The sequence below is a fragment of the Microtus oregoni genome, unplaced genomic scaffold (assembly GCF_018167655.1).
Source record: "Microtus oregoni isolate MIOR12 unplaced genomic scaffold, Mior012 000007F_ref0000211, whole genome shotgun sequence".
Taxonomy (NCBI): Eukaryota; Metazoa; Chordata; class Mammalia; order Rodentia; family Cricetidae; genus Microtus; species Microtus oregoni.
The window spans coordinates 22411719-22439059 of record NW_024543066.1 but is presented as its reverse complement, the minus strand read 5'-3'; the positions used below and the strand labels follow the sequence as shown (position 1 = coordinate 22439059).

General features: G+C 50.2%; 2 protein-coding genes across 4 annotated transcripts; one reads left to right on the top strand and one right to left on the bottom strand.

Annotated features, from left to right (window-relative positions):
* Positions 1-798: 798 nt before the first annotated feature.
* Positions 799-16126, top strand: Cnnm3 (cyclin and CBS domain divalent metal cation transport mediator 3). 2 transcript variants are annotated; one of them, XM_041656655.1, is made up of 9 exons: positions 799-2069; positions 7661-7804; positions 8873-9019; positions 9345-9514; positions 9641-9737; positions 10045-10178; positions 10564-10702; positions 13145-13243; positions 14081-16126. In XM_041656655.1, exons 1-8 carry the CDS (start codon positions 833-835, stop codon positions 13192-13194), a joined length of 2118 nt encoding a protein of 705 aa, XP_041512589.1. In that variant the 5' UTR covers positions 799-832; the 3' UTR covers positions 13195-13243; positions 14081-16126. The 2 variants fall into 2 exon arrangements, with proteins under 2 accessions (XP_041512589.1, XP_041512588.1); XM_041656654.1 differs by lacking the exon at positions 13145-13243.
* A 2207-nt stretch (positions 16127-18333) lies between these two features.
* Ankrd23 (ankyrin repeat domain 23) lies at positions 18334-27159 on the bottom strand. 2 transcript variants are annotated; one of them, XM_041656656.1, is made up of 9 exons: positions 27060-27159; positions 22801-22947; positions 22550-22678; positions 21276-21401; positions 21008-21106; positions 20823-20921; positions 20573-20671; positions 20386-20484; positions 18334-20307 (listed from the first exon to the last, which is right to left on the bottom strand). In XM_041656656.1, the coding sequence occupies exons 1-9, from the start codon at positions 27135-27137 to the stop codon at positions 20212-20214; spliced, it is 972 nt and encodes a 323-aa protein (XP_041512590.1). In that variant the 5' UTR covers positions 27138-27159; the 3' UTR covers positions 18334-20211. The 2 variants fall into 2 exon arrangements, with proteins under 2 accessions (XP_041512590.1, XP_041512591.1); XM_041656657.1 differs by lacking the exon at positions 27060-27159 and adding an exon at positions 24189-24261.
* Between the last annotated feature and the right edge of the window lie 182 nt (positions 27160-27341).

Genomic DNA, 27341 nt, shown 5'->3' with positions numbered 1-27341 from the left:
GGGACTTTTTTCTTACAGGGAGCATGACAGTTCCAGTGCAGAAGAGCATCCATGGCTTAATTGCTTCTGCGGGTAGCTCGTTCTGTCATCCGCAAGAGGCAAACTTCTTGGAGCATATAGCAGTGCTCAGATAACAAAAACAGGGAAGCAGAGATGGGATTTGCCATCCACTGTTCTGAGTCACTGCCAACTTTGGAAAGACTTGGGGAGAACTTTCAGTTTTTAATGGTGTGTGTGTCTTGATGTCCACAAAGTCCGACACAAAACAGGAACACCTTCAAGAAACCTCAGTTTTAAAACAAACCAATAGGGCTGAAGAGCTGGCTCAGAGGTGAAGAATGCTTGCTGAGGACAATTCCCAGCACCACCTCACTAGTGACTCCAGCTCCAGGGGGATCCGACGCCCTCTTCTGGCTCCCAGAGCAGTGCACTAGCACGCAAAAACCTCAGACGCATACACATAATTAGAAAATAAATCTTATAAACAAAGAACCGCTGGCTTCCCTGCGTCCAGTCCCTGGTTCTTATTCATCTCTAAGCCTTGCAGGCCAGGGGGTCAACAAGCTTCCTTTCCTCCTGCACACGCGCCGGGACCCTTAGGTCGTCCCAGACCGCCGCTCGAAATTCTCCCTGGCCGGCCAAGCCCCACGCCCCCCGGCCCGCCCCGCGCCGCTTGTTTACTCCCCGGCGCAGCCTAGTTCTCCCCGGAGCCCGCCCTCGCCGGCCGCCTATTGGTCGAAGTGACGCGAAGGCCTGCGCCGATTGGCCGCAGCAGCGGAGGCGCGGGTGAGTGGGGTAGGCTGCGCCTGAGGCCCAGAAGGGGTAGCAGGCCATGGCGGCGGCGACTGCGGCTGTGGCGGGTTGGCTGGGCTGGGTGCTTGCCGCGCTCTGTCTGGGCAGCACCGCGGGGGAGGCGGCGCCGGGAGCGGGACTGCTGGGCTTTTGCATGGAGGAGGACAGCGCGCCGGGCGCAGGCTCACTGCGCGGAAGGGCAGCGCCGGAGGCCACTCTCTGCTTGCGACTCTTCTGCTCGGGCTTAGCCAACAGTTCCTGGACCTGGGTGGCCCCGGAGGGCGCAGGCTGCCCCGAGGGCGGGCGGGCGACCGAGCCCGACGAGGCGGCCGCCCCCACGGGCGAGTGGCGTGCGCTGCTGCGCCTGCGCGCCGAGGCCGGGCGCCCGCGCTCCGCGCTGCTGGCGGTGCGAGTGGAACCGGGCGGCGGGGCGGCCGAGGAGGCGGCGCCGCCCTGGGCGCTGGGGCTGGGGGCGGCCGGGTTGCTGGCCCTGGCGGCCGTTGCGCGCGGCCTGCAGCTGAGCGCACTGGCGCTGGCGCCGGCCGAGGTGCAGGTGCTGCGCGAGAGCGGCTCGGAGGCGGAGCGCGCGGCGGCGCGGCGCCTGGAACCCGCGCGGCGCTGGGCCGGCTGCGCCCTGGGCGCGCTGCTACTGCTGGCCAGCTTGGCGCAGGCGGCCCTGGCGGTGCTGCTGTACCGAGCGGCCGGCCAGCGAGCCGTGCCCGCCGTGCTGGGTTGCGCTGGGCTGGTGTTCCTGGTGGGCGAGGTGCTGCCGGTCGCCGTGAGCGGGCGCTGGGCGCTGGCGCTGGCGCCGCGCGCGCTGGGCCTCAGCCGCCTGGCGGTGCTGCTCACCTTGCCCGTGGCGCTGCCAGTGGGGCAGCTGCTGGAGCTGGCAGCGCGTCCGGGGCGTCTCCGGGAGCGCGTGCTGGAGCTGGCGCGTGGCGGCGGCGACCCCTACAGCGATCTCAGCAAGGGCGTGCTGCGCTACCGGACCGTGGAGGACGTGCTCACGCCCCTCGAAGACTGCTTTATGTTGGACTCCAGCGCTGTCCTGGACTTCGGCGTCCTCGCCAGTATCATGCAGAGCGGCCACACGCGCATCCCGGTGTACGAGGAGGAGCGCTCCAACATCGTGGACATACTGTATCTCAAGGACTTGGCCTTCGTGGACCCCGAGGACTGCACGCCGCTCAGCACCATCACCCGTTTCTACAACCATCCCCTCCACTTTGTCTTCAACGACACCAAATTGGACGCTGTCCTGGAGGAGTTCAAGCGAGGTAAGGGGATGGTGGGAAAGGTCTCACTCCACTGGACAGGTCACTAAGACTTGACCTTTTCCAGAAAGTGGTGGCCTTGAGTCCTGGAATGACCTTTGGGAATAATTCAAGACCATCTTTTAGAAATGGGAAGGGAAGTACTGTGTAAGTCTGATGCAGGAGGATCGGAAGGTGGTTCCAGGCCAGTCTGGGTTGTGTAGTAAGACACTGTTTATTTAAAAAAGAGAGAGAAGACATAACTCAGTGCTTGCCTAACATACACGAAGCCCTGAGTCACTAAGTAGGTGGTGGCCTACCTACTTAGAAAGATGGAAGTCAGACTGGGCTAAAGCTTCTGCCTCAAAAGTAAATGAATGAACAAAAGCCTCCCGTGGTCCCTCTCACTCAGTTGGCAGCAAGCTTGTCTACTTGGCTCTAACCCCAGAGGTTTCTTTCTCCTGGGCCATTTCTGTGCGCTTGGGTTTCCAGGCTCACCCAGATTCTTGGATAGTAACTAAAAGGATGTCAGGAGGCTGTGGTAACTGGAAATTGTTATCTTCGCCTATTTAATATTAAATTAGCTGGACCTGTGATGTTTCTGGCCCTTCCAGGTTGCAGGACAAGGAAGGACTCATAAATAGTTCTCTACGGGTACCGAGGAAACTTTCGTTTAATGTCATTGAAAGCAACATCATGAATAATGATTTAATTACCCTTTCTGGCTTTTTTCCCTTAAAGGTTTTTTTTCCCCTGAGATTTTTATTTTTACGGGTAAGAGTGTTTGTATGTATTATATCTGGGTACCGTTTGCATGCCATTTCTATGGAAGCCAGAAGAGGGGACCGGGTTCCTTAGGACTGGAGTTACAGTTGTTAGCCGTCCTGTAGGTGCTGGGAACTGAACCCTGGGTCCTCCAATGTTCTTAACAGCTGAACCATCTCTTTCATTTAAATTGGTTTTCATCACCAGTCATTAAGCCCAGGTGCTCACGCATGCCAGGCAGGTGCTCTTCCCCATTTCCAATTTCCAGTCTCCCCCTTCTCTGCCTAAAGCTTCTGGGATTCTCCTTTAACTTGACATTTTTCACCAACTCCTTTCACTGCTTTGTTTAAGCAGCTTTTAAGATTTACTTATTTTATGGTTATGAGTGTTTTGCTTGCGTATATGTATGCTCACTTAGTGCATGATACCTGAGAAGGTTGGAGGGGGAGGGGGAATCAAAAGGATGTGGCTTCCAGTATAGCTCTCTATCCTCATCCTCAGGGTGCTTTCTAGAGCCTGAGTGTTCCTTGCCTACCTGCTAATGCCTCTTTGGAGGGTAGGGGAGATGCACACCAGGGCTCTAGGTAGGCTGGAATTCGTGATTAGAAGTGGGTGGAGCACAACCCCCTTGAACTGGGCAGCTGGCAAATCTTCTGGCCTCAGGTCCACTCAGTGAGCCCCAGGACAGTCAGTACAGGAGGCAGCTCTCGGTAATGAACACACTCTTGTGTTGAGTGCAGTGTGTGCCAGGCTCTGACGGGCACTCTGCATGCCCGGTCTCCCTTTGTCTTTGTCTACCTGTGTGTAGACCATGAATGGGTGAGTGGGAGACTGGTCTGTTGGAGAACCTCTCAGGTGTGTCTTGGCTTTTTCCTAGAACTTGGTCCTGCAGCCTCTTCCTAGGGAGTGGATAGGGTCTGTCTGGGCTGCTGTCACTCTAAAGTGCTCGGACTAAAGTGCTGGGTGTTTCCTACACCCAGATTGTAACCCAGAGTGGTTTTTACTGATGAGTGGCTGATGTGGACAGCAGTGGTGAGGGGAACCCAGGAAGTGTGCCACATTGGCTTGAGGAGGTGACCAAGGAGGTAGAATAGAGGTCATTTGCTGCTTGGCTAAGGCTGTGGAGCCAGAGCTAGTACTGGAGGCAACCTGTGTGTATGATAGTATTGGCTGGAGCCAGGAGCAGGTGTTTTCTTACATTGGAATTTGTGTCCCAAGGAGCAGATTCCTAGCAGGCAACTGATACGAACTGCAAACAAAAAATTGAAGAGGAGGTGAAGATTCAAATGTCAGCGTAGAAGTAATCTATCTCCTGGGCTACAGGAGGGGTACAGAAAGTGGAACACAAAGCACACAGGAGGAACATTCTGGACCCCAGGAGTCAGAGGAACCAGAAGCTTAGGATGTCCTGAGGGCTAAGAGAGCAGACCACCTTTTAAGAGAGGTCAGCAATCAGAATGAATTTGACTTTTTTTCCCTCGTGGTGCTAGGGAAGGAACCCAGAGCCAGGTATTTGTTAGTCAAGCACTTTGCCACTGAGTTTTTGTCCTTGATCTGTGGATCTGGGGCAGAGGAGTAATTGGGAGACTGAATGTGGATGGCCTTCCTTCACTGTGCACAGCTGCAAAGTAGAACCCAGGGATCAGTGACCAGCAGAGGACCAAAGGATGGAGAATGTGTGGCAGGGGAGAAACCTTCTGCTTTTGGTTTTAGGATGGAAAAAGACATGTCAATTAGACATGTCAACAAGAAGGAAATGTCACACACAGGGAAGGCCATGGGTGTGGTTGCTCCAGATTTGGGGTTGACCTCTGGAGGACTCAGCAGGCAGGTTTCAAGCATCCTGATACTGAAGGATTTGGGGCTGAATGCCTCTCTGTTTAAATAGATTATCCCAGAAGCTTCCCAATAACATGCCTTCTAGGAGCAGGGTACAACCTAGAGATCAGTGGGATCCTTTCTGTCCCCTGACTTTGGTCCTGTTATGAATGGGGAGCTTCTTTGGCCTACATTTCCTTGTGTGGGTCCTTTCTGGCCCAGCTCTTTATATTTTCCCTCTTAAGAACAAGTGACAGTCTTCCTGATGTCACAGTGTTTAGATCAGTTCTCTCCCCTCTCACAAGCATCTGAGACTGTGATGGCCTCTGATCTTCCTGAAGCTTGAGTCTGTGGTACCTTGTCTAGCACCCTGTGGGAGCCCTGGTCTATGTGGTGGCCTCTGATCTTCCCGGAGCTTGAGTCTGTGGTACCTTGTCTAGCACCCTGTGGGAGCCCTGGTCCATGTGGTGGCCTCTGATCTTCCCGGAGCTTGAGTCTGTGGTACCTTGTCTAGCACCCTGTGGGAGCCCTGGTCCATGTGGTGGCCTCTGATCTTCCCGGAGCTTGAGTCTGTGGTACCTTGTCTAGCACCCTGTGGGAGTGCTGGTCCATGTGCTTATTTCAAGCAGCATTAGGTTGGGACTTTTGTAAACTGGGGAAGAGGTGTCCCTTGCAGGGATTGTTTTGTGCGCAAGTGGCCTGACACAGTACTTTGGAGTAAAGCAAGCACTCAACCCATTGACTTCTTCCCTGTCAACCTCATGTACTCTTGAAGCAGAGGAAGGATTAGGGATGAGGTCTGGTTTACTGTCTGTCGAGCCAAGGGTTGTCATGGTGCTGAGATGAGTCAGCTTTGCCCAGTTGCTGGAAGGATGTTGCCACACGATTTTTCTCAGTGTGCATACATACATGATAGCTTTAGGAGATATCAAAGGGGGCTTGAGGCATAGGTCAGTGATGGAGGGGTGAGAAAGACCCTGGTTTCTATCCCCAACAACACACACACATACACACAGTGTTCCAGCATCCAAGTAATTACACTGCTTTTGAGCCTGCTAACTAAAATGAAAATTCTAGAGCCTTCCAGTTTATGGTTAATTCATCAGGTCATGTCAGTCATACCTGCCATGGTTCTGTGGAGCTGGTCTAGCCAGACTGTACCTAGGGAATATCCAGTCCTGTCCAGTGGAGACAAAATGTTAATTCCTCCAGCCCCTCTTTCTTTCTCCCTGCTGTTTCCTTATAAAAGGCCTTCTGTCCCTCCAAGCTCTCTATCTTCTGTAGTCATATGGCCAGGGACTCCTTCCATTTATTATTGAACTACCCGGTCCAACAGGTCACAGAATTGTGAGTCTTTTCAAAGAAGTTTGAGAGCACCAGAGAGGTTAATCCCTTTCAGTACGTGGCATGTTGGAGAAAAGGACTCGCTCTTAGAAGGAGGGAGCTGCCTTGAGGCTTCTCTGCTCTGAGTGGCCTTTTAGAACCCAGACTTTGGTTTTGAGAATCCAAAACTTGCATCTTGCACTCTTGACCTTCCCTGCCTGGCCTCACAAGTTCGTATTCCATGGCAGAGCATGGAATTCCTCGTATTCCTTGAGGAAATGGCACCTGCCTGCTAGCTTGAGTTAGTTCCAGGACTATCACCAAGGATTGGAAGGAATTAGAAACCTGGCACTTTGACCCAGTACCTCTGACTCAACAGAATGAGCAGTTATCAGGGGCATGTGGCCTTTTCCTCCTGAGAGGCTTTCATCTTTTCCCAGGGGCGTTGAAGCCTCCTGAAGAAAGATGCATTATTTGGTTTATATTTCATGATTCATGTGAAGGCCGAGGCATTTTCTTCAAAAGATCCTGGGAGCAAATAGCCCCCATGTGGGTCTGAGCCAGTGTGTGTTCTTGTCGCCTTGTCTCGGACCTGCTTGTCTCCATCCTATAACCCTCTAACTCTGGTGCCCTTGAGTGGACCCTTTTCTGGGTTGTTGTGTGCTACAAGTGTTAGGCACATATATATCAGGTTTCAAAGGTGTGTTATAAAACATAAAAAGAGGTGTAAAGTATATATTGTGTTTTCATGTTGGTTACATGTTGGGATGGTACTTTAGCTCTATTGGATAACATAGTGTTAAAGTGTTACTAAAAGATTTTAAATTACATATATAACTTGCACTCTGTCTTTGAGATAGACATAAAGTTTTATGGATGGAAAACACTTTGTGACCCCAAGTAAATTTGTGAAGTTTCCCCAACATTTGCCAGCCCTGTAAGAGTTGGGTTTTGTCAAGCGTTTCTGTCCTCATTAAATCAGCCAATAGGAAAATAAATGAGAAAGACACAGGAGCAAGGGGGCATGTTCCAGCTCTAGTTCTTCTTCTTGATATACAGCGGATTCTAAATGCCCACACTTACCAGTCCCATCCTCTAGAAGACCCCTGAGGGGCAGATCCAGAATTGGGAAAACCTGCTGAGGATGCATGTCTACCCTCTTAGCACTAGAGAGGCAAGAGGGTCACATCCCAGGCCAACTGAGATTGTATAGTGAGACCCTTCCTCAAGAAACAAAAGGAGAAAACTAAGTACAGTAGTGTACATTTGATCTCAGCACTCCTGAGACTGAGGCAGGAGCATTGTAATTGCCAGGACATTGGCTGCAGTAATGAAGCCCTGCATTAAAAATAAAGTCAGATAGATGAGTAATAAAATAAAATCAGGCCAGGCAGTGGTGGCGCCCGCCATTAATCCCAGCACTCAAGAGGCAGAGGCAGGCAGATCTCTGTGAGTTCCAGGACAGCTAGGGCTACACAGAGAAACCCTGTCTCAAAAAACCAAAGGGGGGGGGCGTGGGTTAAGAAGAGGGCTGTGAGAATACAGCTCAGGGCAGGGGCTAGAGTGCTTATAGCAGGTATGAGGCCCTCGTGTGCTCACTGGTGTGCAGAGGATAGGGTGTGGTGTGCTCAGTAGAAGCATCTTCTGTTTTTTGGTGTAAGAAAACCTGGGAAGTCCTGCAGGCTGCAAATACGTGTTCTCTCCTACAGGGAAGTCCCACCTGGCCATCGTGCAGAAGGTGAACAATGAAGGGGAGGGCGACCCCTTCTACGAGGTGCTGGGCTTGGTCACGCTGGAGGACGTCATTGAGGAGATCATCAGGTCTGAGATCCTGGACGAGTCTGAAGACTACCGTGAGTTTGACCTTTGTTCTCTAACTCAAGAGCCCTCCCAGCAGCCTGAAAGATGTCTGATTCAGGGGCCAGTGGGTCTTAATGCTGCTGAAAACTAGCTAGAGCTCCATCAGACCTTATCTTCCTACTATGGTGTGGGCCATTGTTACCCTCCTTATAAGCCATGCAGACTGTCCCATTGTTGACTTTTTTGGCCCCTGTGTGAGCAGGGGCTTTGTAACAGCCCTCCATCACTGAAAGAAGTGTCTGCCCTTGACTGGCCAGTGCCTTTCTGCTGCTTTTGCTGGCCCACATTCTGTTGCGCATAGCTCCTTAACGCCTTCTTTGAACTGGGTGTGAAGCTCAGTAGTAGAGTATCTGTCTAGCTCGAATGGGGCTGGGTATGGTCACCTGCACCATATAGGCTTAAAAAAAAATTCCATGTCTTTAATCCTAGCAAGGCAAAGTCAGGTAGCTCTGAGTTCCTGACAAACAGAGGATGTATAGTAGACCCTGTCTCCAAAAAAAAGAAAAAAAAATATTCTTTACAACCTGCTGCTCAGCAGGTCTTCTGTAGCAGACAGTCATGGAACCTTTGATTGTGTCTTGCTCTTCTAAGGATGACTGCCAACTTTGTCGGGCAGACGCAGAGCCCATGCTTAATAGCTGGGGCCTCACATGGCCACTTGGGACCCTGCTCTGCCACGCCTGTGTCTTCAATTCCTGAACCAGTGTAAGGTCACCAGGGTATCTGCTGCCGTTTGCTGTGGCTGATCTTCAAGCACTTGGATCTGAAAGATCTCCACAGCATCAGTCTCTTCTGCAGGAGAGCCAGACCTCCTCTGGGCATGGCTAGAAGTGTGGCTGTTGCCTCCTCTGTCCTAGGCACTGGGATTATAGTGTGGTGGGCATGGTAGCTCGGTGTCTTGCAGGGAGCAGTGCCAAGGATGTTTCCTTGGGGCCCTGGTGATGTCTCCCCTGAAATCCCTGGACCTTGGCAGGAAGGAGTGGATGGCAGTGCCATTGGCTCTGTTTGTGTTCATACTCGTGTGCTGATCACCACTCATGCCATCTTTTCTGCCTCTGCAGACACCAAGGTGAAGAAGAGGACTGTTGCCCTGAGCACCCCTCTTAAGCGGAAGGAGGAATTCTCCTTATTCAAGGTGTCTGATGATGAATTTAAAGTAAAAATCTCGCCTCAGCTGCTCCTGGCCACCCAGCGCTTCCTTTCCCGAGGTGAGGGTGAAGGATGGTCCTTGCCCCTGGTCTCACCACCCAGAGGGTCAAGAAACCACCCAGACCAGACACCAGCTTGGCTCCTAGTGAGCTGGAGGCTCTCGAAGAGCATCTGCCTCCTCCTGCAGAGCTAGTGGGTGTCTCTTGATAAGGTGTGTTCTGGGAACCTCATCTGGCCCATGTTGTATGCCCTGCTTGGCGCTCTTGTATGGATTACCGCAGCCCAGGGACCACTGGGAGAGCCCAGGAGGCAGCAGGAGGCAGGTGTGATGACAGGCCATTTGGGCCCCAATGGACACTGTCCCTTTCTCCCACCGTGGAGCAGAGGTGGATGTGTTCAGCCCATTGCGAATCTCCGAGAAAGTCTTGCTGCATCTGCTGAAGCATCCCAGTGTCAATCAGGAGGTGAGGTTTGATGAAAACAACCGCCTGGCCGCACACCATTACTTGTACCAGCGCAGCCAGCCGGTGGACTACTTCATTCTCATCTTACAGGTAACCATGGTTGCCCAAACCTGGAGACAGATTCAGACAGCCATTCTTAAACAGTTGGGGCTGTGGTTTCTTCTGTACTTTCTTATGATGGGAGAGATAACCTGTCCACCTCTGTCTTCCTCCCAGGGCAAGGTCGAGGTGGAAATTGGGAAAGAGGGCCTGAAGTTTGAGAATGGGGCCTTCACATACTATGGAGTGTCTGCTCTGACAGCTCCGTCTTCAGGTAAGTCATGATTAGCAGACACTCTGGATGCTACAGCAGGTCTTCGTGCCCAGGACACTGGCTTGGCAAGAGCCTGTGTCTCTGCCCCCCAAGGGGCTTCTTGTCTCTAGGCAGTGTAAGCGGGCAGAGCAGCATCTCTGCCTTGTTTATATTGGTAGCCCACTTAGTCCCTGCAAACGTTTCAAGGTGGCTTCTTCATGGTCTTCCATGTTCCCACCCATCTCTCAAAGGTGACTTAAGGGGTGGGCCCTAGAGGCTGTGCAGTTGTCCCATTGCCTTCTACCGTCTCTGATTATTCCTTCCATAGCTCACCAGTCCCCAGTGTCTTCACGCCAGCTCATCCGCCATGACCTGCAGCCTGAACCAACTGAGAGCACTCACTCCTCCACATACTGTCCTGACTACACCGTGAGGGCTCTTTCTGACCTGCAGCTCATTAAGGTGACTGTTTGGGCTACACATTGGTGCTACTTTAACTGACTTTGTGCTCCCAAGGGGCTAGTTCAGCTGATCACTGTGAAGTTGGAGAGTGAACTCAGCACAAGATGACAGGCTCACATCCCAAATGGTAGGACCTCCCCCTCTCCCTGGACTGTTGGGCTGTTGGGGTCTGGGCATGTCTGGAGGCCTTGCACCTGATCTCTCCCATTATAGATCTTAAAATCTTAAAATTTGGCTGTAAAACAAAACCATGTGGCTCAAAGACTTTCTGCCCTTCACTCGTTTAAAGGTCGTGCTCATGCCTGTCTAGTGTAGGTCAGAGGTGGGAGCTGCTGTGTATCTATCTCACAGATTGCACCTGCTGTGTAATTTCTCTGTTCTCTAGGTCACACGGCTGCAGTACCTTAATGCACTCCTGGCTTCCCGAGCCCAAAGCTTGCCTCCGTCCCCAGAGAATGCTGAGCTCCACACCATCCCAGGCAGCCAGACCAGGCTCCTTGGTGATAAGTCCACTGAGACAGCAGGTAAGCCCCACACGGAACATCCTGCAGTGTTGGGGTCCAGGGGTCACGGGAAATCTTGCTACTGTGCTGCTTGTGCTCCCTGCTCCCCTGTCTTGTATCCTTGCTTCTCTGCCCATCCTTTCCCTTCTTGCTGTTTGGAGTAGCTTAAATTACTCGATCAAGTGGCACTCAGAGCAGAATGCCTTTTCTCTCTGGCCTCTTAGAGATAACTTAATTAGTTCTTGATAAGTGGGGAAAATGTTTAGTTTAGAAACTCTCAGGTCACTTAGAGAATCAAGATTTGGCTTATCCTCGGCCCTGGCTTGAGGGAACACTTGCTGTGGAGCTGGGCCAGCACATGTTGGTAGTGAAGTTCTGTAGAGTTGGATGCAGAAAGCAATTGGGTTGGGGGTAGATTGCATTATGGGTAGGCACTGGGCTGCCTCAGAGTCTATGGTTTGGGTAATGAAGGCCAAAGGCTTTCTGTTGTTTCTTGAGTTTATTGATCCTTGCCAAACCGAACCTCGGAATTAGCTCTATTCTGCCACCCAAGGGACCCAAGTTCTTACCAGGTATTTACTCTGCAAGAACCATGTTTAGAGCTGACCCCATCTTCACCGGCGAAGCTGCCCACATCCTGAGAGGTGGGAATTGCTGGGTTTGTCCGACAGATGAGGAGTGGGGTTTGAGGGCCCAGAGCTAGACAGCCTCCTGGGGACTTGGGGCTGTGGTCACTGAGACCCACATTTAAAATCACAAACATGATCTTACAGTAGAAATTGCTTTTTTAATCAAGAGGTGACACAAGGCACAAAGGACAGAAACCCCTGACCACCTGAGCCACCATGATGGCTCAGCTCCTATGGGCTCTGGCTCTAGGTATTACTAGGGACAGCTGTGAGGCATTGCCTTTCAGTCTTGGCTGCGGGCATGGGTCACCTTCCATTCTAAAGGAATGTCAATTTCAGAAAGGTATCTCTCACTGTGTTCACACGGTGGTCAGTGTTCACCGTGGCATTTTGTGGAATACCCCAAAACAGAAGTATACACAGTCACATTAGCCTTACCAAGACTTGTTTCTAAAACATGAATGTTTTCTGGCTCCAACCACTAACTCAGACTGCATGGGCTATATTCAAGGTATAAACGTGAACTGGGAGGATAGTTCTCCTTAAGAGTGTCTTCCTGGCTGTAGAGATGGCTCAGCAGTTAAAAGCACTGGCTGCTCTTCAGGGGTCCTGAGTTCAATTCCCAGCACCCACGTGGAGACTCACAGCACCCGTAATGAGATCTGGTGCCCTCTTCTGGCCTGTAGGCATACATGCAAGTAGAACACTATACATACATACATACATACATACATACATACAGTCCCCTCTTCTGGCCTGTAGGCATACACGCAAGTAGAACACTATAAATAAACAAACAAACAAATAAATAAAATCTTTTTTTAAGATAAAGAGTATCTTCCGCCAGGGATTTTTTCTCCCCTTCCCCATTCTGTCCTCCCCCCCCCCCCCCTTAGCTCCCTCCTCCTCGTTTCCTTTGCCTGCTTTTCTTTCCAGGTGCCGGGGTTGAACGTAAAGCCTTGCACACCTAGGCCAGCATTCTACCATTTGAGCTGTACTTCTAGTCTGTAGAGAATTTGTAATCCTCTTGGCTTTGCCCATTCTTTGGACATCCTTTACAAAGAGTAATTTACAGTGGCTTGAGGGCCATTTCTTCCTTAATGGTTTATCTACCTCTGTTTGCCAATTTTCACCTAGGTGTGACCTCATGTTTGCCTAACTCTGGGGTCTTCCTGTGTTTGAGTTACTGCACAGTGCTGCTTTCAGAGGGCACCGTTTAAACTAGTGCAGAGAGACTCAGTCCCGGTGGATTTGGGCAGTAAATCCCTGGCAGAAAAGTGCTTTTGTTGAAATATTTGGAAGGTATAAGAATTTTAAATTGATGTTAGGGGTTGGGCCAGGTGGTGGCAGTTACACACCTTTTATCCCAGCACTCAAGAGGCAGAGGCCGGTGGATCTCTGAATTCAGGACAGCCTGGTCTACATAGTTCCAGGACAGCCAGGGCTATACAGAGAAACCCTGTCTTGGAGAAAAAAAAAAAAAAGAAAAACAAACAAATAAACAAAAAAAACCCCACTTATATCAGGGATCAACAAACTATGGTGTGGGAAGTCTGGTTTGGCCAGGTTCCAGAGTTTATGAATAAGGTTTTATTAGAGTCCACCCATTTGTTGGGGTTGTCTGGCTGCCTCTGAGTGGCAATGGTGACTTGCAAAATGTAAACTCTTGGCCTTTTTCTGAGTTTTCTGGCCCTGGGACTCCTGGCCCTGGCAGCCCTGTGATCGGGACTTCCCTCCGTGGTCCCCAGCAAGCCTTCCGCGTGGCGCCGAGGAGCTGAGGCCCACTGCCACTCAACAGCGTGTTTCCTCTTCTCTCTTCTCTCCGCTCTCTCAGCCTTCCCAGTAGGCCTTTCCCTCTTTGGCACATTTGGACACTGCAGTTGATAAATGACTGTGGACTAGTGAGCATTTTTTGTTTTAAGAAAACACCAAGGTAAATATCTGTTTTCTTTTCCTTTGATTTACTTTCCCCATCCTTTAGCTGTTGGCAGGCACTACAGACAGCTTCCCCAGGCAGTGGTGCGTTTCTTTTGGTGGGGGGAGTTGGGAGGGATACTATATTTATGTTTATGTATTTACATGACACACCTGTTAGTCCTGGAGCACAAGGCTTCCTTGTAGCACAGGGGCTCTTGATCATCCACGGAAGTTTCTTTTTGCCCAGCATAGCTGCCTGAGCCCCCAGGAGTCAGAAATACATAGCACCCCCTAAGTACCATGGCTCACACCTATAATCTCAGCACTCCAGAGGATGAGGCAGGAGAACTGCCTTGAGTTTGAGGTCACTCTGCACTGCATGGTGAATTCCAAGCCAGCCAGCAAGACTCTGTCTCAAAACAAAATAAGGGCTGGCAGTATAGCTCTGTGGGTAAAGATGCTTGCCACCAAGCCTGATGACCCAAGCTCAGTCCCCAGCACCTATGTGTAGAAGGTAAGAACTGAATCTCACAGGTTGTCCTCTGACCTCCATACATATGTCTCAACCCCTGCTGCCCCAAAGAAGTGGGGGAAGGGCAGACCCACAAACCAATGACATAAAAAAATCAATAGCTTATCTTTGTCCTTTATGGGTGACATCTGCCCTTGGAATGGGTTTCTCTCTTGAGGCCTACTGACCATGTTCCTGACTCTGCTTTGATGGTTCCTGAGGTGTCCTGGGGGCCCATCTATCCAAGCTGTTTCTCTTTGTCCTAAAGGTTCAGTACTTTGTTTTGCTAGAGCCTGCTCTCTTGACTAGTGTGAATACCGTTCTCTTTTTCCCCCCCCTTAGGGTTCAGCAACAACAGACCTGGCATCCCAGTGGAGGAAAGCCCTGGGCAGAACCCAGCAGTGTAACTGCTTGTCAGGCAGCCCTGAGCTGGAAATGGACGAGCGTGTGGGGAGCTGGGGAGAGTCAATCAGGAGCTTCATGCCAGCCTGTCTCCACCTATTCTGGCCACGTTTTAGATGGCCATTATAAGATGTGGGTCCTGGGCCTGCAGCTGACCCTGCCTTCCCTTAGGAGATTGGATTGGCAGGTCAGTCCTTCAGAAGCCTGTGTCTGGGGATGGAAGGAACAGCATCATCTCTAGTCCCCAGCTTCTCCCCTGATGCTGTAACAGCACAGTGTCTATACCTCCCTGAGCTAGGTGCCATGTGAGTGCATAGTTACTGCCTTTACATGGCCTTGGCCTCTCTTTGTTTTTGGTTGGCCAACCCTCTTGCTGGCATCACTTTGTGAGCAAACCGAGAGTGCCGGCTTTAGATGGAGATTCGAATCTATGGCCCTGTCGTGTACTTTTTGGCTTCCCTTACAATGCCATATTTTGATTCATACACTCCAGTTTTTTCCATGTGCCAAATCTAAGAGCACGGTTCCCCCAATAAATATGTGCCCTAGTTCTGCTCCCTCCTGTGGAGGTGGCTTCTCTGACTCCTTCTGAAGTCATAAGCAGGCTGGCCCAGTTACACAGTAGGAAGCCTGCCCAGCATGGCCCGGGGTCAGCTTGCATTTCTCCTCCACCTGTGCACTAATGGTAGTGTCAGTTTCTGTTGGAGGTCATGGGTGGAAGGCTAAAAGTCAGTGTTGAGTGACCGTTTATTGTACCTGCCTTGTACTTCTGTCCGAAGCCCAGGAGATGTGCCGCTGTACCGTGTGGTGAGCAGCAGTCAGGGAGGACTGTCTGCAAACCCGATTCCTCTTTTGTCACCTGCTGAGAAGTCAAGGTTTTCTGTTTCCAGTGGTGGTGTTTTGGGGATGCAGGGGTGGGAAAGCTCTGTTTTTCTCTTCTAGTTTACCTACATTTTCCTTCAACAGTTTCAGCTCTGGGACCATAGGTTGGGGTGGGAAGGGAGATTTCTGGAATTTTCCTCAAAAGAATGTGGGTCCTGGTAAGTGAGACTTGCAGGCCAAGGGAACGGTGGTATGCTGAGAAAATATTCTCAAGGAATATGCTCTAAGAACAAACTCAGGTTGGAAGCAAATACTTAAATCATCTCTCCCCAGAACAGAATTTTGCATTTTGGCTGCACCTCAGAATCACCTGGCCAATTAGAACCTTCAATAGCTGGGCCCTGCTGGGCTTCTGAGGTAGTCACCTTGAACACCAGGGTTATGGGCTTGAAATAGTGTTAGATGCATAGAAGAGTTCCACGTGCTCTGTACTCAGCTTCCTCTACTATTAACGTATTAAATAACCTTGTTACATTTATCAAGATTAAAATGCTAACATTGGTGCCATACTATTTAACTGGAGACTTGATTTGGGTGTTACTTTTTTTTTTTTTTTGGTAATATCCTTTTCTGTTGCAGGATTCCAAGGTAGGATGCCAAAATTCACTTAGAGCTATTGTTTTCCTATTTACCTGACTCTGTATTTTATAGTACGTGCAGATTCATAGGGAGTTACAAAGATACAGTCCATGCACCCTTTATCTGCTTTTCCTCAGTGGTCCTATCTCACAAACTAGAATGTAGTCTCAAAGCCTGGATTGGTGCAGATGGTAGCTGGCACCTGTGTAGACCCAAGTCTAACCCACTGTCCTGCCACTACCAAGGTACCCCCTGGACTGCCACTCAGAGCCAGCGGCCCCATCCCTAAGCCCTGGCAACCATTCTTAGGCTGTTCTCATCTCTGTTATTTTGTCATTTCAAGAATGTTTCAGGACTGCAGTGTGTGGCACTCAGCACAGTGCCCTGGGGATTGACCCAGCTCATTGTGTCTGTAGTTTGTTCCCTTTCCTGCCAAGTGGTGTTCCATGGTGTCTTGCCCTGTCAGAGGACATCTGGGTTGTTTCCGGTGTTTGGCCTTTTCTAAATAAAGCTGCTATGAACATTCATGTACAGAGTTTGGTGTGAAGATTGGTGTTGACTCTGGGGAAGTGCCAGGAGTACAGTTGCTAGGTTGTTTATCTTTTAAAAAGAAACTTTCAGGCCTTTGGCTGTAGCTGTGTACAACCTTCAATTCCTACATAAAGTACAGGAAGGATCCAGTTTCTCAAATCCTCCAGATGGTCATTGTTTTTTTACTTCAGCTATAAGGTAAGTGAGATAAGTGACCACCAGAACCACTGTGGTTCTCGCCTGCTTTTCCTGATGGAATCCAGCACTATACATGAATCTGTTCATGTTTTCACTTTGGTGTCGTGTCTTGTGTTCTTGCCCATTCATTTGCCGCCGCCCCCCGCCCCCCCACACACCTTTTTTGTCTGAGAACTTCAGATTCTAAAACCCTTTGTTGGATGTTTGGTTTGCAGAGATTTTAAGCCTGTAGTGCTGTAGTCTAGATCTGAAGTGTCCCCTCAGGCCTGCGCACTAAAGACTTAATCCCTTTGAGGTCACTGGGCATGCCCTCAAAGGGACTGTTGGGGCCTTGGCCTCTTCCTCCCTCTCCCTGATGACTGTGAGGTGAAGAGGCCTCTGCCATGTTTTCCCTCCTTAGAATGTACATGGCCCAGAGGACCAAGCAACCCCAGGCTCCTCTGAGCTGCCCATCTCAGTTGTACGCTCACAGTAACAGCATACTAACAGTGAGATTGTGTTCTTATAGCACGGTCTTATCTGGAACAAAGGTTTTTAATTGTAGTCAAATTCATTTTACCAAACTTTCTTTTGTGCTTTCAGCATATCCAGCTGTTCTAGATCTCAGAAATTGTCTACCTTTTTCCCTAACAGTTTGAATTCCTGTTCTACATGTAAGCTTGTGATCCATTTTAAATTAATATCTCCATAAATAATGTTTGGTCACAGCTGTTTTGTAATTTATGAATATGAGCGTTTTGCCTGCATGTCTGTACATCACATACATGCTTAGTGCCTGCAGAGGCCAAAAGGCATCAGATCCTCCCTGGAACTGGAGTTAGGGGTGCTGAGAACTGAACCCCGGTCCTTTGGAGGAGCAGCCAGGGCTGGTGCTCTTTGCTGTTCAGCCCTCTCTGGCCCCCACAGCTGGTTTTTTGTTATTGGTATTTAGGGTTTTGTTTATAGGCTCAGGCTGGCCTCAAATTCATAAACTTGCTTTCTCTGGCTCCCCCCACCCCATTCCTTGTTTAGCCTAAGGATGTCCTTTTGTTGAAAAGGCATCTCTCCCTCTGTTGGGTGTATTTGTGTGTGGGGGGGGGGGGGGGACGGGGACGGACGGACTGTTTCTGAGTTGTCTACTACATCACCTTAGAGTGGATATATCATCCACTATACTCAGAATCACTGAAGTTGGACCCACTTTTCCCTTTTTTCCCCATTAATTTTCTTTTAGGGTCTCAAGCTGGGTGTGATGGTGTGCCTTTAATCCTAGCACTCAGAGGCAGGTGGTTCTTTGAGTTCAAGGCCAGCCTGGTCTACAGGATGAATTCCAAGAAGAAACCTATTTTAACAACACCCCCCCCCCAAGGGGTGGGGGGTGTCTCAGTCTGTGGGCCAAACTGACTTCACAGTCCCCCTGCCTCAGCCTACCAAGTGCTAGATTTATAACCATGGAACATCATGGTTACCTTCTTTTATTTTTCAGAATTTGGGTGTTTTTTCATATATAGTCTCAATGCATTGCCTGTGCTGTGTGCCTTGTCTCACACTGTGTTGAATCTAAGCTGCAACACAAAGCAATCTTCCTGAGGCCTTCCAAGTGCTGGGATTACTGGCAGGAGCTACCATGTATGGCTCAAAATTGCTTAGAGTATACATTTTCTTACAAAGTAGATAATCTTGTTTACATCTTTCTTGGATTTTGGTAAGAACTGTGTTAAGTCTGTATGTTGTCAATGTGGGAAGAGCTGACATCTTTTCATGTTGTGCCTTCTAGTCCATGAACATGTTATGTCTATGTCAACATTTTCATTTGTAGGCTTCAGCAGTTTACTTTTTTTTAAGGTTTAAACTTAAAAAAGTTAGCCGGGCGATGGTGGCGCACGCCTTTAATCCCAGCACTCGGGAGGCAGAGGTAGGCGGATCTCTGTGAGTTTGAGACCAGCCTGGTCTAGAGAGCTAGTTCCAGGACAGGCTCCAAAGCCACAGAGAAACCCTGTCTCGAAAAACCAAAAAAAAAAAAAAAAAAAAAAAAAAAAAAGTTGTACTATTTTTTTTTGTATTCATAATGTTCATTGGTATTAGCGAGAAACAGAATTTTGTTTATATTGTGTCATGAGGTCTTGGACTATTAATATTAAGGTAGGTATTTATCACCCATCACCTACCTAGACATCCTTACAATTTGCTGGTATTTATAGATAGCCATGTCCTCAACTAATACTTGGATCCTCCTTCCAGGGCTTCTGACCTAGTAACATTAGACATTAGGATTTTCAGAAAAGGTCTCACTGTGTAACCCTGGCTGGTCTGGAACTCAATATGTTGATCAAATTGGCCTTGGACTCAGAGATAGGTTTGCCTCCTAAGTGCCAAGATTAAAGGTATGTGCCATCATACCCAGCCGACATCAGGACTTTTAAAAACTGTGGGTCCAGAACATGAGAGCCAGCGCCAGGACCCTCTCCTCCCGCTCCCTGATGTGTGTAAGGCATGCCTTGCATTTGGTGACATGAGTGTTGCGCTGATCTCTGTAGTGGAGGGTGACAAGGCCTTTGGTTTGGTTTCCATGTAGCCCGATGCACTGCCTCCTCCCAGTGCCCATAAGACAACTCGGCTGCGGTGGATAGTCAGTTTAATGAGAAAACAGTGTCCTGTATAAAAGGTAGCTTTGTGTGTCATGTAAGTGTCCTCATTTCTGAGGGGTCGTCATATTGAGTAGTCTTGAATGTCTGTCTTGCCCGTGGCACAGGTTGTCTAGGTGCCCACTGTGTCACAACAGGGCAGGGCCTGCCCACAGAAAGGTTTGTGCCTTTAGGAGGGAGCACTAGTCTTTCACATAGTAACGGGCAGAGGCTGCCAAAATGAACGTCAGCTCAGAGCTGTGTGAGGGAGGCAAAGCCTTCACCTTTTAGCCCTTTGTTCAGCCTGTGGCCTCAGTGGAGGGCCCAGCGTCAACTTTCCGGCATATTAGGGGCCAGCCCTGCCAGTAGTACAAGTGCACCAGTGAACTGGAAACAGCTGGAAGGGGAAGGAGCATGTGCCTGTGTGAAGTCCTCATTACACTACCAGGTGGCATGGGTCTGTGACTATCCTACAGCAAGGTGCTCGACTCAGTGTGCAGGGCACAGAGCTTAGTTCAGGTGCTTCCCCAGTACCAGGGGGCAATAGAGCCTTAGGTAAGCTAGGGCTGCGGGCCGCCGCCCCAAAAGTTGAGTGGGCCACAAGCAATCCCCAGCACCTGGCACCCTACCCTCACATAAAATAAGCAGAGCTGCCCTTTAGGTGGAGCGTTCCCAGAGTACACACTAGTTCCAGTCCACCAGTCTCCAGCTTCTGGGGCAACCTGGTAGGTACTGACATCCGAGGGGCTGCGATCCTGTTGTCATGCCCCTCAGCCTGCCAGAACCACCCCCAGAGTCTGGAGATGAGGTGCCTAGAACTACTCCACATGCTCTCAGGGTTGCTGCTGATAGGAGTGGAGTCCCTGGAGAAACTCCACCTAAAGGATAGCGTGAGCTGCACCAATGCCTGGCACTTAGGTAGCCTGTTTCTTCTCTTGTACCCTGCAGCTGCTGGCCACAGAATCTCTACAGAACAGGCCAAGGCCAGTCTCCTGATCTAAGGATTGGTAGACAGAGGCCTAGACCCAGCTGTGGGTAGTGCCGGTCTGTTCACTTCCTGTTCTGGCTTTTGCCCTTGTCTGGATCCACTTCTTGCTTATGGTTCTGCTCCAGCTGTGACAGTCTCCCTCACTGATACCCAGGGGGCCTGTTCTACCTGCTGCCTCAGGCAAAGAAGCAAAGCCAGTGGAATCAGGGACTGGAGCAGAGAACCACTTAGAGGTGGGTGGGAAAGTGGGTGTGGAATGGTAGTTAGGAGTGACCCACAGGTCAAAGTCATCAGCACCGGGTACGGGGGTGCCCCACATGGGCCTGTAGTGCTTCCCGGATACCCCGCTGCCAGTCTCGTGCCAGCTGCACTGGTGTCAGGGAGGCCTGTGAACAAGGATACTGAGTCAGTCTGTCTCCAGGTACTCACCCTGACCTCAGCACAGGTGCCTGCCTGGCACTCACCACATTCTTCATGCCCAACTTGGCTCCATAGAGCAGCAGCAGCTTCGTAGCTTTGTGGTGCCCATAGCGCACAGCCTCATGGAGTGCTGTGTCCCCTTCCTGTGGAGAGACCAGTCGGTCACTGCTATAGGCCCAACGCTGACACAGATGGCCTCCGGCCTGCCCCAAGCTGCTCACAAACACCCACCTTATCCTGTGCATTGATGTGGGCGCCACACTCAATGAGGTGCTCCAGGCAGTCAGTGTGGCCCGTGCGCACTGCTACATGAAGAGGGGTGCTCCAGATCTAGGGAGAAGTGGGGTGCAGTGCTGGATCTGGGCTGGCCATTCCACCCCACCCAAAAGGGCTGTGTCTTCTTCCAAGGGGAACATCTGTTCCTTGTATGCTAATGTCTGTCCCTAACAGATTACCACCCAAAGCGGCAGTGGTCCCTCACCTTGTCCTGTGCATTGACCCGAGCCCCCTGGTTAAGCAGCAGCTTGAGAATGTCCAGGTGTCCTCCACGGCAGGCCCAGAATACAGGCGTCCTGTCCAGCTGCACACAAAGCACCAAGGTGTTCTGACCCGCTGGGTTGCAAAGCCTAACTAGAGCCTCCACATTCCCTGTCCCCTGTTTCTCACCAAGTCCCGTGCCTCTATAGCAGCCCCTGCCGCCAGCAGCTTGTTCACTAGCTGTCTGTGGCCCTTCAGACAGGCCCAGTGCAAGGCTGTGCGGTGGAGCTGGGAGGAGAAACAAAATTAGGCCGAGAGCAGAGCTACTCCTTAAAGCCACCCACCCCCACCTCTTCTGTTCCTAGAACAGGTCGGAGTTACCCAGTGTCCCAGGCGAGGACTAGAATGTACAAGATGGCACATCCAGGTGTCGGAAATGCAGTCACCCACCCCCTACCTTGTCATGGGCATTGGGGTCCCCTCCATCTGTCAGGTACTTGTCAATCAGGGCTTCCTGGTTCTCGGCAGCTGCCTTCAGGAACGTGTCCAGGTCCACTGGCTCCAGTGGGACCTGGGGCTGCGGCTGGGCGAGCAGAACAAGGCGGAACTAAGTTACTCCCTGGCCCTCAGGTACCTGTCACTTCTGCTTTACCAGTCTGGCCCAGCACACCAATTCTCGGGGGATAAAGAATGAGAAATGGGTGTTTTGCACTGATTGTTCCCATACTCTGGTTCATATGCTGAATCTTAATCCCAGTATCTCAGAATATGACCTTTTTGAAAATAATAGTCATTGCATTTGTTAGAGTAGGGTAGACCTCTTTCTTGTATTACTGATGTCCTTATGTCAAAGACATTGGGTACAGGCAGACACACAGAGCATGAGGAAAAGGTAGAGACGGGTCGTGTGTCAGACCAGGAGGCACTAGAGCCAGCAGCCCTGAGAAGCTGAGCAGGTGAGTGGATGCTGAAGAATAGCCCTGCAGACTACACATCTAGCTCTGAACAAACTGGAATGGCTGTTTGTGTGGCTAAGTCCTCAGTGGCCAGCACTTGGTTACAGCTGGCTGCCTATGAGACTTAATTTGGCCGGATCTAGAGTCATCTAGGAGGCAAGCCCTTGGACACATCAGTGAGAGATTATCAAGGTTAGGCCTGCTGCTGCAAACCACTTTAAATGTGGGTAGAACCTTTTGATGGGCTGGGGTCCTAGGCTGAGGAAAAGGAGAGAGCAAGGAAGTGAGCATTGGGGCTGGAGAGGTAGCTCAGCAGTTAAAACCACTTGTTGCTCTTGCAGAAGATTCAGGTCCAATTCCTAGCACCTACATGTTGCTTCACAACCATCTACCTGTACAGAGCATATGATGCTCTCCTCTGACCATCAGGCATGTACACGGTGCACATATGTACATACAGGCAAGCACTGGTACACAGAGTCAGTCTCTCTCTGTCTCTCAGCTCCCTCAAGCTCCTGCCGCCATGCTTTCCCCACAGCAGTGAGACAGTTAACTATACTCTGGAGCAGTGAGCCAAAATAACCCTTAAGTTGCCAGGTGTTTTGTTGCAAGAAGCTAAGGCGCTAACCCATTGCCCTATAGAAGGAAAAGAAAGCCCGCATTCTGTGCAGCTCCTCATGCATTGACTAAGTAGCTACAGCCCCTAGATCATTCTTCCCAGGCCCCCAAGACGGAGGCCATCTCTGCCTCTGGAACACCAGCCTTCCTCACTCACCTCAACCACAGGCTCAGGTTCCCTGGGGGGGACTTTGTGTCTCAGTCGCTTTTCTCTTCGTCTTTGAAGCAAGTTTTCCAAGTCTTTCATATTGTCCAGAGTCAGTCTGGAGCTGTTAAATCTTTCCAGCTAGGGCAGAAGACATGCCCAGGCCAGACATCGGTCACCGGGTAGGGTCTCAGGGCAGGCTCTGCTCTAGGTCCTCATTGCTCAGTCATCCACACTGCCCAACCCCTTTCCAAGGCACTTACTTTCTTTTTCTTCTCTTCTTCCAACTTCAGTTTCTCCCGGGCCACGGCCTCTTGGGGTCCCAGCCTCCAGTCCCTAGGCCAGCCTCCAGGATCGGGAACTCTATGTCCAAACTCCAACACTTTCCTATCAGCTCTTTCTCCACTTACCTGCAGGACACGTGGAATAGATTAAGGAACGGGACCATTGGAGGGCTGCTTGGGAATCAGTTGTGGGACACAGCAGGATGGCTGAGATCCGACATACAAAGGTCAGTTTTGAATCTGGGAGTTAGCCTGACTCTTCCTGTTAAGCATTTCCTGGTGGGCTGCAATGCTGGTGCAAACACACACACACACACACAATATCTGCAGTTTTTACCAACTGTGGCAGTGGCCAAGGCCAGGGGATTTGCTGTCAACTATCAGCAAATCACAGAGTGAAGGGAGGCTGGTGTCTGTCTATATTGGGTTCATGCCTGGGAGCTCAGACAGATGACACCTTAGCTTCCACCCTGGGCTTCTCTGCCTCGATTCCTATGGCATGCCATACTGCCACCTGACCCAAGCTTAGACAAGAGAAGCTCCTTGGCCAAATTCCAAATCCCTGCTTTCAGCCCTTGGGTCTTAGAGTATGTTTCTGCCTCTGTAAAATGGGCTCAAACCATCCCTGAGAGTTGGTCACAGCTGATACCCAGCCAGCCCCTTAGCCATCCAGGGAGCTGGAGAGCAGGGAGGAAGGTGCAGACTGTGGGTTGAGAATGCTGCAGAGAGGAACAGAAGATCCCAGGCTTTCTTCTAACTCATCAGCTTCAACAACCTCCTGTCTCCTGGAGTGGGCTTTGCGGTCCACCTCCCAGGAGCCAGCTGGGGCCACTGCACCCCAGTGAGGTATACGTGCCTCATGTCCACCATGCTCTGCCACCAAACTGACACTGCGTCACTTTCTCTCACTGCCCATGGAACACGAAGAATACCACCCCTAAAGTGCCAGACCCTCCAGAACGTTCCAACCAGATGATACAGCTATATCGTGGATTCCAGAGTAACTCACCACTTCCTGGTTCTTTCCCACCATCCAGACAAAGGCACACCTACAAACTTGGGGGTGCAAGTCTATGACCGAGTGCTAACCTCGCATATGTGAAGCCCCAAGATGGACCCCCAGTACCACACTCACCAAAAACAAACAAACACAAACTTAATAACACAAGAGTTTTCCCATTTACTATCGCCCGGCTTCTTTCCCATTTGTCTTCCTTCTCTTGATACCCGCTAACATGAGAACTGGGCAGGAAAGAACCATGCTGTCTGCCCTCAGCCAGACTTCATTACTCTGGCTGTAAAGTCTAACCACCTACACCTTCTGTTGAGTTATTGGTGAGGACCAGTAACCTGCCTTGCGTCCTTACCAACTGCTGAATGCTGATGAAGTCCATGGTCCCCCCTCTTGCTCTCCACACGCCCAGCGAAGGGAGCAGAGTGCTCAGCCCTTTTATGGGAGCGCTTTCTCTTGTGGGTGGGGAAGGACAGAGCTTGTGCCCAGGCCAGATGACTCTGGGGCCCTGTCACACTAACCAAAATACAGTCTGGGAACATGGCCCACTGAGGGCAGGAAAAGGGGCTGTTGGAGCTGAGTCAGCAACCTCCTCAGACACCTACTACCTTGCACCTGCCACACACCCCATCTACCAGAGAGTCATTTTACCACCACATGGGCTGGGATGCCTGGGCCAGGCCCAGGGGAAACATTTCTTACTCTTCTGAGTTCAGAGCCCACTGGTGGGACCCAGCCTCACAATGGAGATCGGGCTGCCTGTGCCACTGCCAAGACCAGCTTAGACCCCGGGCACAAGGCAGGCATCCAGAGGACCTCAGGAAGGACAACAGAAGAGGCTGACCTAATGCCTTGGGAATTCTCCTGGACCTACATGATGAAACTAGGTTTCTCTGGCTAGTTTCAAGGCTGCCCTTCCCTCCCAGATTTGTCCTTCAGCACATGGTGTCCTGCCCCAGCCTGTCATCGGTCCTTATAGGGCTGAAGAAGCCTTCTAGGTCCACACCAGATACTCTCTGGGCAGGAAGCATGCCCTTCACCAGGGCAAGGCAGACCCGCTCCAAGTCCCGGGCTGTAGCAATGATCATGACAGCCAGCCACAAAGCAAACTGTCTTCAGCCAACAAAAATCAAATTCCTAATGCTTCAGAAGCCAGAAATGTTTTTCACTCTGCTGTGCCCCAAATTCCAACTTGACCTTTGCAAGGAAATCAGATACGCAGTAAACAAGACTCCGGCATGAAAGCAACATGAACAGGGAGACCCAAATAAGTACAAGGGGAAAATGTGGTTAAATGAGGCCCAGAGACCACAGAGAGTTACCAGAGCGCCTGTTGTCCACGTCGGCCTCATGAATTTAAGAGAATTTAAGGAAATGCAACTTTTTTTTTTTTTTTTTTTTTTTTTTGGTTTTTCGAGACAGGGTTTCTCTGTAGCTTTGGAGCCTGTCCTAGAACTAGCTCTTATAGACCAGGCTGGTCTCAAACTCACAAAGATCTGCCTGTCTCTGCCTCCCAAGTGCTGGGATTAAAGGCGTGTGCTACCACCGCCTGGCTGAAATACAACTTCTAAAAGAAGCCCGGGTCTTTCGGTTTTTGTGTTCCCTTGTGAGGAGGGAAGCAGTTACTCCGTGGGAAAGGAGGCTGACAAGAAAGTTGGACTAGCTCTGCCTCCACTGTCCCACATCTGATGAAGCTGGGCATGGTTGAGCATTATTCTAGTACTTGGATGGGTTTGGTGGAGCACACCCTCAATCCCAGCATTTGGGGGCAGAGACAGGAGGATCTCTGTGTTCAAGACCAGCCTGGTCTAGAGTCAGTTCCAGGAGGCCAGGATTACGTAGAAAGATCTGTCTCAAACAGACAAACAAAGAATAAACAAACAAAATGCCTCGCACTGAGATGGCTGAAGAAAGACGGCCTTGGGGTTAAAGTTTCGCAGTGGCTCAGATACCTGTATCCAAACCAAAAAAAAAATTTTTTTTAAGGAAAATGCTAGTTTTTACCACACAGAGGTAACTGGTATTACATCTCTAGGTCAAAAAAGAAAAAAAATACTTACTCTCTATTTTTAAAAACAAAACTAAAGATCTATTTGATTATTCTTGCTTTTGTGGTCCAGGGAAACCACATCTTCCCAGCTCTCCCTCGTGTCTGCATGGCACATGCCATCTGCAAATTGTCACACTGTGGGCACCACGTGGCCCTCTTGCCACACTGCCACCTCTACATTCAAGTGATGTGCCGAGCCCAACCCCTTGCTGCAGGGGAGCAGGTCAGTTGTGTCTTTTCTCTCTCAGTAGGTCAGTCTTGTGCTCTCCCCTTCTCTCCCTTCTGTCTATCTCTGTCTCTCTCACAAATACATAGTCTCAAACTGTAGCTCAGGCTAGCCTCAAGCTTATAATTCTGCCTAAGCTCCTGAGTCCTGGGATTACGTGTTCGCCACCATGCTAGGCGCTCTCTTTTTAAATATACACTATATATATATATATATATATATATATATATATATTTTTTTTTTTTTTTTCCGAGACAGGTCCTTTTCCAGCCTGTCCTGGAACTAGCTCTTGTAGACCAGGCTGGTCTCGAACTCACAGAGATCCGCCTGCCTCTGCCTCGCGAGTGCTGGGATTAAAGGCGTGCGCCACCACCGCCCGGCTTATACACTATATTTTAATGCATCTCTTGTTCTGTCAGTGCCGGAGAACCCAGGGCCTTGGGCCCTACTGCACAGTTTGTAAATGAGTCTGTAAATAAACGCCTCTGTAATCAAGAACAAATCTTCCTATGTTGCTACAAAGAAGTCAAAACTACTCGCTCTGCTCACTTAAAGAGGTATTGCTACATTGCTGTCTATGGTGTGTGCGCCAGTTTCCATGACCAGAAGCCAAACAACTGAAGGCAAGTGACAGTGCAAAAGACAATTTTAATATCCATATATGAAGCCTATTTCATACACGTTTCTCTCTATATATGCATATAACCAAAGCAAAGGCTCGATAGGCAAAGTTCCTGGGAATGAATAGAAGCATGGCAATATATGTGGTATACACATAACTATAATCCCAACACTCAAGACGTTGGGGCCAGAGAATGGCTCCAGGTTGAAGGAAGGCTAGCCTAGACTACACAGCAAGAACAAAACCATGTCAAAGAAGAAGGTCAGGGACAGGTGTGCAATCTCACTAGCAAGCTGTGCAGACCAAACAAAAAAGCAATTATAATTACCTGGGGTTTTTTTGAGACATGGTTTCTGTAGCTCTGGCTGGCTAGAGCTCCAACGGATCTTCCTGCCTTGGGTGCCATGACTAAAGGTGTCTGCAACCGCACCTGGCACAACTACACTCTGTAAAACCGGACTTCTAGAACTGAAATTCTGGAATAAAAGTCAGTATCAGCCAGACTTTGGGACTGGCCACCGTTTCTCCACATTGTGTTAGGGATTGAATGGTAGGGCTTTTGCACGTCAGGCGAGCGCTCCACCACTGAGCGACAGCCCCTTTTTATCTT